The 17,518-nt window shown below is 46.9% G+C and overlaps 1 protein-coding gene across 1 annotated transcript in view; it reads left to right on the top strand.

Annotated features, from left to right (window-relative positions):
- Nucleotides 1-17,518, top strand: part of DRC4 (dynein regulatory complex subunit 4) — a 115,232-nt gene that overhangs the window by 48,968 nt on the left and 48,746 nt on the right. Inside the window, exon 10 of the mRNA XM_085639332.1 lies at nt 13,580-13,645. Within this exon, the coding sequence (XP_085495458.1) occupies nt 13,580-13,645 (66 nt within the window). The remainder of the gene's footprint in view (nt 1-13,579; nt 13,646-17,518) is intronic.

Genomic DNA, 17,518 nt, shown 5'->3' with positions numbered 1-17,518 from the left:
ACTCAAACACTTGGCTAAGTACTTCTGAATTTACACAAGACCCATAATCTTCCCCAAACTACCTGGGTAGTGTGTGTTTTTGATGTTTTATTCTCCAGGTTCTTAAAGCCCAAGATAATACCTTTGTGAAGCAATGCTCAAATATCTTAGCCCAGTTCTCTCTGTCCTCAACAATTAGCAACTCCTTATTTCCCCAGATTGCAGACATACTATATGGTTGTTATGTAGACCAAGCCATTTGCAAATCAGGTCTGTTGGAGGGTGGGGCAGCTAGCCTGATGCGGCTGCATCCAGGACAGAGGTGAGCTTGGCATATTTGTCTGTCTTGCCCAGTTACAAAGTGGCAGGGTTACTTTTCCCATGTTCAGAAAAGGTGCCAGGCCCAGGAATCCTCTATGAAACTGACTTATTAAGTGGGGTCCGCTCATTGTGGTGCTTTGCACAGTCTCCTATCGCCACGTAGGTGCAGTGCTGCAAGATCAAAGTGAAAGTCTAGCAATCTAGTGCTCCCCCTTCTCCCCTCTTGTGCAGGGGGGTCGGTCGCCCTTGTTCCTCTTTTGCCACCCCAATCACCGAATCTCGACAGACCAACCGTGGGCCTCCGGTGTCAGAACCGAGGCCCCAAAGTGACCAGTGTTTTTGACCTGCAGCAGGCTATTCTCTCAGGGGAAGGAGAGGCTCTCCTCACCAGATTTACAGCACCCCTCCTCCAATAAGGTTACCACTCTCCCAGCAACGTGGGCCCCAGGCTCTTAATCCAGGGCTCGAGCTCACCTCCTGCAAGCGATATGTGCGCTGCAACATCGATCTCTGCCATGGCCCAAAGTAGCCACCGATCATTCTGGGCCCAGGGGAATCTCTGCCCCCAGCGGTTTCCCAACAGCAGGACAGGCCCGCCACCATGTCACAGGTGGGCGCGCAGTCCCTTGCCTCCATCTCCAGGTGAGCACATCCTCACTGGTGAGACCCTCTCAGGGGACCAGAATCGAGTGGGGGCTGTCAGGTCGCCAGATGCCCACCGGTCTGCTGGTTTTGCCATGGCTGCAGCTATAGCGCACCTTGGGTGTCTCCGCTTTTCAATACCTCATCAGCATTATGTCACAGCGAGCCTCAGCAACTGGGCGCTCACGCCACGCCCCCTTTGGAACAAGTGATTGGCTTGGGAAAGACTATTCAGAAATAATTAGGTCTCTTCAGTTGCATTGGTTCCTTGTTAGATTCCGAATCTGAATGTGAAGGGCATTGCTTAAAGGACATCTGTATATGCATGGTGTTTTAGTCATAAATTGGAAGAGCCCCTAAGATTTAGTAACAAACAAACTTTTCCTGGTTTCCCTGGCCACAACTAACACTTTCAACGCATGTATGTATCTGTGTAAATATGACAAGGTTAAAGAATACTATGTGGTTGCTAGTCTGATGCATAACACTCTGGCTCAGTTTAAAGATACCTCTCTAGATAAATTGGGCTATCTGCTTCTACTTTCCCGAGTATAAAACAGCATGGTACCCTTTCCTCCCTGCATGGTTGCAATGTTATGCACAGAATCTTCTCCTCTCCTTCATTCCAAAGATTTCCTAAATCCATGTTGTGTATATCAAGCCATCATTGTTCCAGGAAATGCCCATCCCTTCCCTTTTCTCACTCTCCACCAGAACCACTTGTTGCATAGGATAAAGCTTTTATGGATGTTGATCGATTCTTCCCCTCACCAGTCAATCTTCTGATAGATTTAAAGCTGCATTTAACTGGGCACAGGAGTATTTTTTAAAGTGTGTTCTAGATTACAACACATTCTCCCTAATGTAATGGTACAAAAATCCTTATTGAGGACGGCATTTAACTCTTAGTGGTTCATTTGAAGACACACAAGCTACCAATTTCCACAGTTCAGTATCTGTCAAACATACAGAGGAGGATACAAAGCTAAAACCATGTGATTCTATTACACTGGCTTTGTTGCTTGGAGCACTTACTTCACCTATCCAGAAAAGTAATTGAAACTAAAAAGGTTTGCCTCATTGGTCATACAATTGGCCTCTGAGAAATGAGTCAAAACACAACTAGAATGAACCACCAGTGTGTCACTATCAGAGCAGGTTTGATGGTAATCATATGACGATATTATGTTGAAATCACAATATCCAACAGGGCCAGGGATGTTAAGCAGAATATCTCTGCCTATGAAGGATGGCTTGCTGGAAGCAGTGCAGACAAGGAGTGACAGATGTGCTTGTTGGATACTTGCTAAAGTCCCTCACTGCTGACCCTTCACCACACAATTTGATGGATGATCATGCAGCCCTAAATGAGGACAAACGCCCCTGCCTTTCAGTGGCACCTAAAAGTGGCATCTAGGGGTTCCAGTTGTACAGAGTTCTGAAGTACTTTTAGGAGGATTAAAGACTTGACATCTATGGCCATTACTCAAAATCAAAGGGATTCAGAGCGATGCACAGCATGGAGACCACACTTGTGACAGTCACCAATATCATCAGACTGTCACTAGATGCAGGCACACCTGTCATGTTGGTATTACTAGATCTATCTACGGCCTTCGATAGGTCTATCATCCGATCTTAGTCCGCAGACTGCATGACGCAGGAATATATGGCAGAGCACTACACTGGCTCAGGGGCTTCCTTAATAACTGAACCCAAACCATCTTTCTAGACTTCTTTAAATCACACACTATGCTAGTTAATAAAGGAGTTCCACAGGGTTTCTCACTGAGCCCAACATTATTTAATGTTTACGTATCATAAATCATAAGATCATGTGGTTTTGAGACCCTATCATACGCTGACGACACCCGACTTCTCATCTCCTGTGGGCAAGATCTGGAAAAAGTTAAATCTCGGTTTGCTAGCTGTATGAGAGAAGCCACTGACTGGATGACCAAAAACTGGCTCTAATTCAATAGAGAGAAAACCGAGAGAGTACTATTTGACAAAGCACAGGAGCTCTAGTCTGTGAACTGGTGGCATTACGGAATTTGGTCCTGTCCCAATTCCTAAACAGGCTGTAAAGAACCTGGGTATCAAACGTGACCAAACCCTCTCCATGAAGGACCGCGTTAGTGCTACCTGTAGCACTTAATTCGCCACTATGCGTCTCCTAAAAAACGTTTTCTCTGGCCTCCCTCCACTCCCAAAAAAGACCCTGGCCTAATTACTAGTTGCCTCGACTATGGTATTGCACTGCCAGTGGCAGCTAATCTCTGCTGTCTAAACTACAGGTAGTGCAAAATACAGCAGCAGGTCTAATCTGCAACTTCCCCTCACGGTCTTCCACGGGACCCTTTTTTAAAAGCCTTACACTGGCTACCCATCACAAAACGTGTCATTCATCAAGGGTCGCTGCTTGACCTTCAGAGCACTAAGGTATTCCCGACCTACTTATCTCTATTCCAGACTCCTCCAATACCAACTCTCTAGGTTGCTTAGGTCCAGAAACAAAGACCTCCTAAGGATCCATCTCATTCATACTGCCAAATTCGGGTGTCGTTCATTTTCTTAGCTTGCTCCACACCACTGGAACCAACTCCCTCTGCATATCCGATCCTGCCCAACCTCTCCAAGTTAAAAAAAACTTCTAAAAACGTGGCTGTTTTAATTACACTGTTCCCCTGTGTAGTAGCAAGCACTGAGATACTCCTTTGGGAGTCACGCTATACAAAAGCCAATAACATAACAAAAGGATGGGTAATTCTTTCAGATTTGATGCTAGTACTAAAGAAAAACCATTGACTTCAGACTCAAGGACACAGATTAGCCTGGCGAGGACTGAACTTAGGCCAATAATGAGAATCTAGAAGACTTGTAGCTCAGCACAGACAACTCCAAGTTTATGTGAACCAGTGTCCCTTCTTTTAATATTTAAAAAGGGGTGAAAGACTACATTTCGGAGTGCTGAGAACTTGTTTATGATTGAACTCAGTGTATTCTCCTACTCATCTTTTCTCCGAGCATTTCCTGACACAGTTCACTTTCTCTCCTCTTGTTGCACCCTTGGTCTTATGATGTTAGGTTTCAGATAACCTGGATGTCTTTTGAAGGACTGGATTCAGGGAAACCCTTAATGCAAGAACTACAAGAACAACAATGGAGGCATAGAGCTGGGTGGGCTTCAGATTGAGTAGCATGGTTGTTCCAGTTGCTCACCTGCACTTCTATGGATGGTCCGTTGTGAGGGGAGCCAAGTTGGTGACACCACTTGCCTTGGATGGTACAGCTACCCTCCGGTTTGGTGAGAGCATCACTACTGCACCTAATCCCAAGGCTCTGTTAGCTTCTTTCCGCTCACTAATTCATGCTGTGCCCAAGGCACTCGTTAGAAAGATCAGACTGTTGAGTCCTGCAGTACTCCGGGTTATCGGCACACCAGGTGCCCTCACCCATTGTCCTGCACTTCCTGATGGGCTGCCTTGATCAGCTGAAACCCTTATCACTAGCTGAAGCATGCTGTTGCCCTCTCCCTTCCTACTTTCCATATCCTCGGGTGGTACCTTGCAAAGGATTTGGTTCAGAAGACCAATTATAGTAGCGGTTTGTAGACTTCTAATGATAGGTGGCTGGGCCTATCTTCAGGCTCAGGCCCCAGACAGTTGCACAAATCAAGATGTCTTGGGGTCAGGGACAATTCTGACTGCTGCAGTCACTGCATGACCTTCAAAGTTTACATAATTTAACATAAAGGTATAAATATGGTCATTTTATGAATGTGCTTAATATATTCAATTTAATAAAACCATACTTAAATTAGCAGCAAGAGCAGTAGTACACAAACACCATAGGATTGGCTAAAGCATGGCCATGGGTCAGAGACAGCTTTGGCACCTCTGTATCTTAGATTATTACGTGCACATTTTGTGGTCTATTGGGGAAAAAAGGTGATGAGCAGAATGTTTGCATTACCAACAGGCATTGATTCCATTGGAGCATACCCAAGGCTGATTTGCTCATGGTTGGTCTCTGTAGCTGTGCAGTGTGCAAAAAAACGATTGACTGGTTTGCAGCCCAGAGTGATTACCAGTGGCTGAAATTAATTCAAGCATTCCACCCATTACTTTTTTGTTTGCTGCATCTTGAAATGAAATGAAATGAAAAAGAATTTCTAAAGCGCATGGCTGCCCTTGAGCGTCCCAGCGCTACGTGTACACACAGACAGACCTCCTCTGAGCCGCATCCAGAGATGTTAGTCATTCTGGGGGAAAAGGAACGTTTTAAGGGATTTTCGGAATCTGGTCAAGCTAGGTTCTTTCCTCATTGATGTTGGGAGGGAGTTCCATAGCTGACCCGCGTTTATTGAAAAGCGGCGTCCTCCGGTCCTTGTTCTTTTTGCTCTCGGGATAGCTACCAGGTTTTCCTCGCCAGAGCGGAGCGTTCGTACTGATTTGTAAGGGCGGATCAGATCTCTGAGGATCGGAGGGCCTGTGCCTTGGAGGACTCTGAACACTGTACAGAGCGCTTTGAATTTCACTCTCGCTCTTATGGGCAGCCAATGGAGCGCTTTCAAGGCCGGTTTTGCTGACGTTCTTCTAGGTGTGTTCGTCAGCAGTCTTGCAGCTGCATTCTGTGCCCTCTGGAGCACGTTCAAGGTGTATTCCGGTGTAGCCAGGAAAAGGGCGTTGTTATAATCCAGTCTTGACAGAATAAGGCCCTGTACCAGCAATTTCCTAGAGTCTAATGGGAGTAAGGGCATAACTTTCCGTATTGAGCGGAGCAGCCCATAGCAACACCCTGCAGTTATTTTCGCCTGAGTGTGCATCGACAGCTCCGGTTCAAGCCAGACGCCGAGACTTTTTATGGATCCCTTCGGGGTCGGAGGATCTCCTAAACAAGTCGGCCACATACATTTGGGGAGGGAGGTGCAGAGATTTCCCAGCAACATCACCTCGGTTTTGGAGGCATTAAGCTTGAGTCTTGAGTCGGCCATCCATGCCATGATGTTGGTAAGGCAGGCGGCAAACTTCTCACCATGGCTTTCTGCGAGCGAGAGCGAAACAATCAATTGGGTGTCATCCGCGTACGTTGCGAGTTTCACTCCAAAGGGTGCGACCTCCCCCTCCAGTGGGGCCATGTAGACGTTAAAAAGCGTAGGGCTCAGTGAAGAGCCCTGCGGGACACCACACTGAAGGGGGGTGGGCACTGATCTATAGTTGCCCTCGCACACTTGATATGTTCGATCACTCAAGAATAACATTAGCCAGGTGAGCGCCAGGCCTCTTACTCCCAGCTCCTCCAACCGGTGGATCAAGATCTTATGATCCACCGTATCAAATGCCGCGCTCAGATCCAGGAGGACCAGGGCTGCTGATCCTCCTGAATCTAAGATGCACCTGCCCTCTTCTACCATGGTGATCAGCGCCGAGTCAGTGCCTTGACCGGGCCGAAAGCCAGTCTGGGTGTGCCGTAACAACTCGTTAGATTCCAAAAAGGACGAGAGTTGCCGGTTAACCCATTTCTCAGCAATCTTTCCCATCCCTGGCAGTAAGGAGATTGGCCGAAAGTTGGACAAATCGGTGGGATCAAGCCCCGCTTTTTTTAGCAGGGCTTTTACTATAGCCTGCTTCCAACTGGGGGGGACCTTGGCGGCGGCAAAGGAAGCATTAAGTAGATCTACTGCCGGTCCCGCTATGACATCCGTAAACTGCTTTAGGATGTACATAGGCATGGGATCCGTCGGAGAGCCACTTTTTTGCGCGGCCAACTCTTTACAGAAAGCTTCCCTGGTGATCGGGGCAAACTTGTCCAGCACGGCTCTATCAGTGGCCAGACGGCTCTCCCCCAAGGGCAGGCTCTGACGGGACACGGGGAGGCCGGCTATGATGTTTTGAATTTTCTGGTCAAAGTACTGGGCCAGAAGGTTACAGCGGTCCGTACTCCCCTCTGAGGGTTCTGGAGATACTGGAACTTTGAGCAGCTCTTTGAGAATTTTATAGGTTTCCCTTGAAGAATTGGTTGATGATTTTATCCTATTTTCAAGGTAGGCCGCTTTGGTGGCATTGCGCGCCACTTTATAAGTTCTCATGGCTGCCCTGTACTCTTCTTTGGAGTTTCCTGCCCAGTTTTTCCGCCAGTCACGTTCTTTCTTTTTACGAATTTTTCTCAGAAGACCCAGCTCTGGGGTGAACCATAAGGATTTGGGGCCCCCCGTCTTCCTGTTGGCTATTTTCAGGGGAAGTACCGCGTCTAAAGCTGTGCTGAGCCATTCGCAGAAAGCCTCATCTGCCTCTATAGGATCCCTATTAAGCACCGGGATGGTATGTGTCAGCTTGCGTGTAAGATCGCCGACCGGGAGTTTCGACCATGCCCTTACTGGTACTTGTGCTGTGGCTGCCGGGAGAGATGGGGGAGCTGTAACAAAACCCAGTTGAAAGGGGATCAGGAAGTGATCCGTCCAAGGGAGAGGCAAGGACGGTGACATGGAAAGACGGGGAAGATTAGAAAACACCGTATCCAATAAATGGCCCTTGACGTGGGTGGGCTCCTGATTATGGAGGGTGATGTTCCCCAGCCCAAGTTCAGATCTAAGGTCGTTTGCAGCTTTATCCTCCGCTGAATCGAAATGTAGGTTTAAATCTCCAAGCAGGAGAAAGTTGGGTGCCGACGCTATTAGCAATGGGGCCTCTTCAAGCAGAGAGTTCGCGAACTGCTTGATGTTGCCCGGAGGCCGGTAAATCAGCAACCCCGACAGTGAGTCGTTGGGGGACAATTGAATCTTAAAGCTACAACTTTCCGCATCCAGGATAGACCCTTCAGCGGCCCTACATGTCAAAATATCTCTATATATAATGGCCAGCCCGCCCCCTCTGCCTCGCGGTCTGTGCAAGCAAAAGATACAAAATCCGGGGGGAAGAGCGTTCGCCATGTCAAAATCCGAACTGTCAGATGTCCACGTTTCCGACAAAAATAGCACATCAAGCTTGTGATCCAAAATCAGATGGTGGATGTGTAAGGAGTGCCTAGGTAAAGATCTACAGTTCAGGAGGGCTAGTCGAAGTGGTTCCCTCGGGGGGGGAGCATTCTGGGCCTCTTTACTTTCCGTAGTACATAGAGCACAGGCTTTGAAGAGCACATCCAACCTCAATCCCCTCGGACAGAGGCAGGAGGCTTTGGGGCAGAGAGACATAAGTTGTTCTTGCGAGTATGTGAGAGGCCCTCGCTTTGTTTTGGGCAGCATGTCTGGCCCTAGGTCCGTACGGGCCCGGACGGGCCCAGACGGGCTTGCCTCTGGCGCGCCTCCGGCGCGCCATCGGCGCGCCCGCTGCGCCCGCCCGCTGCGCGGACGAGTGAGTGCGGCCATTTATGAGGCGCGAGGTCCTGTGTTCGCCCTCACGCTAGAGCGCAAAATGCCCTCTTCCCAATCCAAGATGGCGGGACCTTCCGGTTTAGACTTAGGTTACCGGAGGTCATTCAGAGCCCAGAAACGGCTCGAAAATGCCCCCACCAGCTAATATGACCAGGCGGTGTGACAAGGAGTAAATTTAAAAATTAAAACAAATTTTCCAAACCAACATCAAAAATAACGTTTTTAAAAGCAATTTCGGCTCTGTGCTGCCGTGTGGTGCCCGGCTAAGCTCCCTGTGAGTGTCAGGGGAGCCGCCTATGTGTACAGGCTGCGCCCGAGGCTCTTGACTTAATTTATAGCACGAGGTCCTGTGTTCACCCTCTTCCCAATCCAAGATGGCGGGACCTTCCGGTTTAGACTTAGGTTACCGGAGGTCATTCAGAGCCCAGAAACGGCTCGAAAATGCCCCCACCAGCTAATATGACCAGGCGGTGTGACAAGGAGTAAATTTAAAAATTAAAACAAATTTTCCAAACCAACATCAAAAATAACGTTTTTAAAAGCAATTTCGGCTCTGTGCTGCCGTGTGGTGCCCGGCTAAGCTCCCTGTGAGTGTCAGGGGAGCCGCCTATGTGTACATTTTGCATGCCACATTTTGTCTTATTTTACAGTCGTTAACCCTGCTAAATCCCCATAGGCCAAATACGTTTGGAGAACCTTAGACCAAAGAACTAAAATCCGTCCTTCGACCTAGATTTGGCCATCTTTTCCTTCTATTAAAGAAGACTGCTAAACTCCATAAACGCTATTCTTCTTTTCCATGTATGTTGAAACCGTAACAGCAGAAGAAAAAAGAAAATAACATACTGAAAGTCCACACGTGTTGAATAGACGCCCTCCCTCCACTATTCCTATATAGACTTACTTTAAGTAGGGTTTATTTATTTATTTAAATAGCGCCTGAATCGACCCCCGAAGGGCTATCTCTGCGCTTCGGATGGGCAGCGGGAAAGCAGAGCTTCTACAACATAATGAGAGATAGAAAAGAATAGTCTTAAGCTGCTTTCTAAATTGTAAGTGGTCGGGGCATTGTCTCAGATGCAGAGGGAGCTTATTCCAAGAGATGGGACCGAGGTGGGAGAGAGCCTTCCCACCCAGTAGCCTTCCCACCCAGTCTGGCTTTCCTAACTCGGGAGACCACAAGAAGATACTTAAATCACGAGGGCAGGTATGGTGTAAATCTCTCAGAAAAGATAGGCGGGCCGAGGTTGAATAAAGTCTTATGAATGGTGCAGCAAACTTTGAACTTAACCCTTTCGCGTATTGGAAGCCAGTGAAGCTGACAAGAAGAAGAAGCGGGAGGCAGTCCTGGATGGGGCATTGAGGACCGATCACGCCACATTGTTCTGGACTGCCTGCAGTCTGCTGACCGAGAACTCATTGGCAGAGACCGGCAGACCATTGCAGTAGTCCAGACGGCTTAATATAAGTGCCTGAGTCAGGGTCTTTCGAGTTGAATCGGGAAGCAAGGGAAAGACTCGGTGTAGTAAGCCCAGCGTATGGAAACAGGAGCCAGCTGTCTGAGCAGCGTGCTCCTTCAGAGTAAGGGCCTGGTCCAGGCGAATGCCTAAGTTCTTAACAAGGGACTTTGGGACCGGAAATCCCCCTAGGGATGTGTACAGCGCTCCCACATGGGGGTGATTGGTCCGGGCTAGCAATTTGGGAGGAGCTGGGAGTACAGATGGTAGGGGACCTATTCCGGGACGGTGTGTTGTTGTCCTTCCAGGACTTGCAGGATGCCTACGGGCTCCCACGGGGGGACTTTTTGCTTCATGCGGCCTTGGTGGCGAGCCTCCAGAAGCATTGGAATATGGGGCTGTCGGAACCGCCGACTGCAGCGGGTTGCCAATATGTCATGATGGCGGCGGGGACGACCAAGGCCATTACTTGCCTATATCGACGATTGTCGACGGAGGGCTTGCACCCTCTGGCCGCTCTGAGGGAAAAGTGGGAAGCGGACCTCGGGAAAGCGATCCCTGAGACCACATGGTCCACGCTAGTGCGGAGGGCCTGGAAGGGGACGAGGAACGCACGGTTTCAGTTAGTTCAGTTTTTCACGTTACATAGGGCGTATCTGACGCCGGCCAAGGTCTTGCAATATTTCGGAGGGGCACACTCTCCATGTCCGCGGTGTGGGGGAGAGGGGGCAGATTTTCGCCACATGTTTTGGGCCTGTTCGCAGTTGGGCGACTATTGGGCTGAGGTAGTGGACTGCTTGAATCAGGTGACAGACCGCTATATTACCCCAGAGATGGGGGCTTGCTTATTGCTATGGTTTCCCCACACCCGTCGCACGAAGGTCACTAGCAAGTTCTATGATCTGGGGTTGATATTGGCCAAGAGAGAATTGACCATGCACTGGAAATCCCGGGGGGGGGCCTAGCTTTTTGCGGTGGAGGGCAGCGTTAGTGAGATGGGCGGGGGCGGAGGGTACGCTCCGGGTGCAGTTGGCTCTTAGAAGAGATGATGAGAAAGCGCTAGCGACGGCCAGGGCATGGGAAGCGTTGGTGGTGGAACTCCAGGGGCTGCTATCTGAGGTAGGCGAAGGAGGGAGCACGTCGGATAGGCAAGAGGCGAGGGGGACTGGGGAATGAAAGGGGATGGGAATGAAGGATGTCCCTGGACACATACCAGAGGCCTGGACAAGAGGGAAGATCTGCTTGCACAGAGAGGGATTGAGCGTCCGTACATGATTTCATTGGAAGGGGGGGCACATCAGGGGTGAGGTAGGGGACAGGGGCATACTGACATGGGGGCGGGGAGGGGTGGGAACGAGTTGGGGTTAGGAGGGACGGTACCCCATTGGGATACGGGGACTCGTTGTGTAATGAGCAGTAATTGTTGATTTGGAAAATAATAAAAATGTTTCAACAAAAAAAAACAAGGGACTTTGGGGCAGGGGGAGCACCGAGATCGGCGTGCCACCATTCGGGAGTTCATAACAGGGGGGCATCTCCAAAGAGCAAGATCTCGGTCTTCCCAAAATTACATTGGAGGAAGTTACTCCTCATCCAATTTGAGATGGCTCTCATGCCAGAGGAGAAGGCCGACTGCACTGATGGAGTAAATTTATTGAAAGGAAAAAGCAGCTGTGTATCATCGGCGTAAGAAATGGGGATGAAGCCATACGTCCTAAGAGGATTGGCCAAAGGAGCAACATAGATATTAAACAAAGTGGGGCTCAGACAGGAGCCCTGGGGCACTCCCTTGGTCAGTTCCATAGGCGCCGAACGATACGGGCCAAGTTTGACGGTCTGACGGGTTGAGGGAGATGCATCTGCTGACCTTTATTCAGACATGTTCACAGGGTATAAAGGCTGGGATCTACAAAATACATCAAGGAAACACGCTTTGAACAAGCCAATAGGGTTGCTCCCACAAAACCAATAGGCCTGTTTTTTTACGTAAAAGTGCATATTCAATGGATGGTGAGTGTGGATGAGTGTAAGAATGAGTCAAGCGAATAATGAGTGTATGCATGGTGAATGAGTGGGTGATTTGAGCATATAGACTGATAAATCACTCATCTTCATTTTCATCCTTCCAAGCTCAAGCACTTACACATTCGTCCATGCAGTCATTCAAACATCCACTCACTCATCCATTCACCCCCAGCTCCCACCGTTAATCCCATAATGCACTCTCATCCACCAGTTGATTCATTCTCCCACACACTCATGCTTCACTGAATGAAGGAGAACTATCACTCATTGAAGCCAGCCTCATTGTTCTTGTCATTACTTTGGGTTCTGCCAGATCTGTGCTGCCTTCTCGTGAACGTCCTTGCACAGCAATGGATGATTTGTTTTTCTTTCATCTGATCTGGTAGGCAGAACTTTTTATTTTTTACTGTGTAGGATCAGCCAAAGAATGCCCATACAGGCTACAGTGACACCATCCTATGGAAAGATTGTGTTGTGCTTACCTCTCTAGTTGAAAATTAGGTACAATACAAATAGTGCTGTTTTATCCATGAACCAGCAGTTAGAATTGTCAAATTATACACTTCGAAAGGTTTCAGAATTGCTAAAACAACAGTAAGATTCAGTGCACCAAACCAGAGGTAAGGACGAGGTTTCTTACAGATTGACAGTAAATGGTTGAAATAAGAAGAAAAATATGACTAGATTGAAGCTGTGACTGACCAGTTTATGCATTTAGGTAGTTCCAGTGTGCCTAGGAGTGTGGCCTGAAGTTGCCAAGCGAGGAAAGACAATAGAGATGGAAGGCATTAGGAAAGCTGTGATGCTGAGAAAGCAGACAGTCCAGTAGGACTAAGGGGCTTACTTGGGGCTTAGGGGAGTGGGAGGAACACAATTTCCCCAAATCGGTTTAAAGTCAGGGAAACCTCATGTAAACGCCAGAGCACCCTCCGCTGGTGGCAACCCTTGACCCAGTGATTCTTCCTGCACAGGACTGCTGGGTGACAATGACTGTCATGTAACACTATTTAGAACAGGTTGACCATCATTCACTTTCTCTGCCCGAGTGACACGGGCAGAGAAACTGATTCGGTTTTTGCTTTCAAGAAACTGAATGCCGCTTTGGGAGGTCTTTTCTGGAAAACAAAACAGATTGCAGACCAGCTGCACACAAACAGAGCACCGTTACAAGCAAGTGTTTTACAATGAGTGTAAGAGAAGCAAAGGTGTGTGCCAGCTGTACTGTACTGTTTTGTGTGGGGAGGGTTAGGAAAGCCAAGGGCTTAGGTGTGGGCATTGTAATTGGGGTAAGGGGCAGTGGAATGTGGAAATGGGTGATGGCACCTGTGATGTAACTCTGGCAAAGGGATCTAAGCTGGCTTGCTAGAGGCTAGCATTCAGTGCAATTCGGAAACTGGGATTTTAAACAAGTAAATGTATCTGCTATGTCCTACTCCCATAGAACAATCTGCCTTTGACAGTACCAAAGGAGGCGGCCATTTCACGTTTAAGGTTAACCTCTGTAGCTGTTAACACCATTCACACAAATACATCTACAAACACTAGGAGAGAGGTACCTGACAAAGATTTTTTTTTTATTAAATTTTTTTTTTGATCCGCAAAAGCATCAAATCATCATACTCACACACCAGCAGTTAAATACATATGCAAATGACATTTAATCAGACTATAAATCCATTAAAAAGTCAGCCTTAAGACTACACATTATATTAATAAAAAGAACAAAATTAAACAATGCAGTATTATAAAGTAACTGACAAAGATTGACAATTTTATTTCCTAGGATGTCCTGGATTCGAAGAACAACGCGATTAAGGATCTGCAGTATGAGCTGGCGCGGGTTTGCAAGGTGAGGTTGTTTCTGATAATATATACCACTTTTGTGTTAGTATTTATCAATGCAGTCTTTGCTCCTGATCTAGAGGGCTACTATACTGAGACAGAGCTCAATTTTCAGCAGAGACCTGTGCATGGAAAGTGCAATTCCATTCTTCTGTGTGTTTCAGGTGGATACTACCATTAGTTGCCATTTATAGGTTTAAGATATGAACCCAAAAATGTTAAGAAGAATTCTAGTAAGGCTGGTTACTTTGCCACTGGCATTAAAGGACCCATGTGGAATGGATCAAACCCGAACAAGTCCAGATACTCACGTTACATAATTCCACCTCAAGACAAAATAAGATGGCACAAAATTTGAAACAGAATTGTAATTTTTATCAGTATTATCTTGTTCATCTTTATCTGCATTGATGCTCTTGAGCACTATGCTTCAGGTGGTCTATTGACATCATCCGAATAACTATAAAGGTAGTCTACGAGCCACATCTGGGTGCTGGATCATTATATTTATTTTAAGATTTGCATCAATGAATATAGAAATCTCTGTCTTTAAATGTAAAAATACAACCTTCTCTCATTCTACGTTAGACTGTAAGACACTGTCTCTGATTTAATAATCCCATATATTACATTTCAAACGTGGCATTTGTGCTTTATCAGTAGCTTGTGGTAACTGAAGTGTTCTTTATTTTAGTTGCTTTCCAACTATATGCAGAAATATCCTACCTTGAACCTGACCTCTGCAGTTTGTTTACTGATTCATGTCAGCGTTTAGTAACCGCCATGATGTCTATAAATACTATCATTTGCTGAGCCAAGGAACCCTCACAACTCTTTCAATGGGGATTACTACGGCTGTGTTAAAAGCTGTTCAAACGGCTAATGAGATATTATGGAAAAGCACAAGTCTAAAACTGCTAATCACATATGAAGGGTTTACCCACACATCTCACAGGACGGAGTTTATTTATTATGTACCTAAAAAGGTAGAGACAGATCAGTTTCAAACAGACAATTGTGCACAGAACTGATAATACTTCGACCAGAGACCCCTCTGATCAGAGTAATAATAGTTGTAGGGAAAAAACGCACTTCTGGCATTTCTGTACACAGGTATGGGTGCTAAAAACAACTGGAATAATCCAGAGAATCTTAAATTCTCCATAATCCAACAAACATTACCACTCTCTGGCTGACAATCATGTACCATCCCAATGAAACATCACTGTAAGGCAGGAGACCAATCAGAAAAGGCTAGTACACCATAGCACACAGCATTTGGGAGGTATACAATTCTCTGCAAAGTTACCAATTTTACATGGAGGAATTCCAACCCTGGGCCATTATAACCCAGTGCTGAAACCAAAACCAATAACTCCCTAATTAAAGTACGAGTTGGCGGAACTCTGTGGTGGTCAGTCTTGTCTGAACCCTTGCCAGATGTGCGGCTTTTCTCTGTGCTCTCTGCAGCTAATTGCAGAGCTCTGTAGGCAGCACTGTTACCAATGAGGGTGCTAGCAAGAAACACTGCAAAATCTATGCGTCTCGTGGGAGGTGGGCATCATGCCACATTTAGTGGGAATGAGGTGAGGATGACAGGCCATGGGGACCCAAGTGAGCCTGTGTGGTGTTGTTACTAACATTAAATGAAGGCAGAAATTATGGTTAGTTCTAGGAGTTGATGGTCAAGAGGTACGTTTGCCCCTGGTAAGCATGACAGTCCGCTTGATGAGGGCTGGCAGTGTGGATAAAAAAGGGAGCTCCGGCTCTGGAGAGGGTACCCATGGCTTGCATATGAAAACCCAATAACGGAGAAGTGTCATTTGGTATACTGGGAAATCAGAGTAATGTGGTAGACTTGTCCACAGAAGACTATGCATAGAAAACGTTGAAGAAAACAAGAAAGGTACATGGGAAGGCAGAGCTAAAAAACATGAGGACAGACAGTGTGAATCACATTTTTCTAAACTAAGAGGGGCTTAACACTTCTCCACCTCATCGATCAAAGTGACTTATGATGCAACCATGCTGGGTTTTGCCAGCATCATAAAGGTGGTGTTACACTGCCTTTCTGAATTGCATGAAAACTGATAACATTGCAACGTCATAGTTGTCAAGGAAGCAACTCTAAACGTATGCTAGGCGACTGCCGATTCAAGGGTGCAGGAAAGAGAGCCCAAGCGGCAGGAACAGAGATAATTGAAATTGCAGCACAGGCAGAATTTCCTGGCATTGTGTGTCTGTCACATACTACAGCAGAAATGCAGAGGTTAAAGGTTGAACAATGTCCACAGACCTGCCAGCCTACAGGTGCTTGGGTATTACTGGTCTTCAAATAGACAGACCACCAGAAAGATAACATGGAGGACTTAATTATGACAACAAGTGTTATAGGTACCCATTGACTTACAGATCTCAGATTAAACCACCCCAGAACCAAACCAGGGAAAGGCTCTAGGGTTGGCAGTACTGAGCCTTTGATGATTCCATTGCATCATCTGCTGAGGAGCTGTTGATAGAGAGATAGGGCAACATATCTTTTTTTTTCATGGATTTAGGAGCTCGGTCAAGAAATGTAATGTAATTGGCTATTTGTAGAGCGCAGCTGTCACTCCGTGGAGCACCATGACGCTAAGCGGAACCCAAAGGAGGCAAAAACTGGTTAACTGCTATCGGTAAGAGAGAGGCATCAAATCAGAGTTTTGCAGAGAGTGTCTGATGCAGTGATGATCCAGGTTTTTAGGGCCTTCCTAAAGAGGGACTCAGATGTGATCTGGCAGAGCTGAATAGGAAGTTTGTTCCATGCCTTTGAGCCTATCACGGTAGGCGATTTTCCTCCCTTCGAGGCTAATCTAAAAGCTGGCATTTTCAACAGATTGGCATTTGATGATCTTAGACTTCAAGAGGGAGTGTAGCGCATGAATCTGGTTCGGAGATATTGAGGGCCCAAGGAATGGAATGCCCTAAAAATAATGATGAGGACCTTGAACAGGATGCGTTTATGGATTGGCAGCCAGTGGAGTGTTTCTAAAGCCGCTGATGCAGGCCTCCCAGGCCATTTCAGCACTAAACGTTCTGCAGCGTGCTGGACCATTTGAAGCTTGTGTAGGACCGACTTATTGGTACCTGCATAGAGGCTATTACAATAGTCCAGTCTGGACGTGATTAGGGCAACGGCAACTGTCTGTCTGAGATGGGAAACAGATCAAATAATTTGTTTAGGCTTTTTATAATGTGAAAACAGGTGCCGGCAACTGCCAGTGATTGCTGTTTAAAAGAGAGTGGCATCAAATTTGATTCCCAGGTTCCTAACCACTTTCACTGTGTTTGGTGGAGGGTGGTATTTTCGCTGGCCACCAGGGCTTAGGAGAGAAAAAAAAATTCTTGGCCTAAAGGTAAAATTTCAGTTTTTTCAGAATTGCACTTAAGATGGTTAGAATTCATCCAGCTGACCTCCATTTTTTTGTCAAGTTTTAAGAGCGCTGTCTTGGTATTCCTCAGTATTGGGTTGTTCGCGTATGGGTATGCGTTTGTTGTTAGTAGGGCTAGTGGGTTCAAGTTGTTCAGAATGGCTTTTTCCACCTGTATCCACACAGGGGTGTATTCTGGTGTCTGGTCTACCCACTGTATACCTTGTTTAGCTAGGAAGGCTAGCTGGAAGAGCTTGAAGTCTGCTAGGTTCACCCCCCCCCCCCCCTTGTTTTATACCATGTTAGACCAACAGCGGTAAACCTGGATAACAAATGTATGTATGTATAAAAACAAAAGTAGCAGTAAGGCACAGGCGAAGACTTTCTTCCGCCTGAGTGGTGTTGTTGTCCAAGACCAAAATTAATTGCGTATAAGTCCACATATGAGATAGTCTCTATAATAAAGGACA

This window comes from Triturus cristatus, chromosome 12 (assembly GCF_964204655.1).
Source record: "Triturus cristatus chromosome 12, aTriCri1.1, whole genome shotgun sequence".
NCBI lineage: Eukaryota > Metazoa > Chordata > Amphibia > Caudata > Salamandridae > Triturus > Triturus cristatus.
The sequence above is the reverse complement of the archived record's forward strand: the minus strand, read 5'-3'. Positions and strand labels throughout refer to the sequence as shown.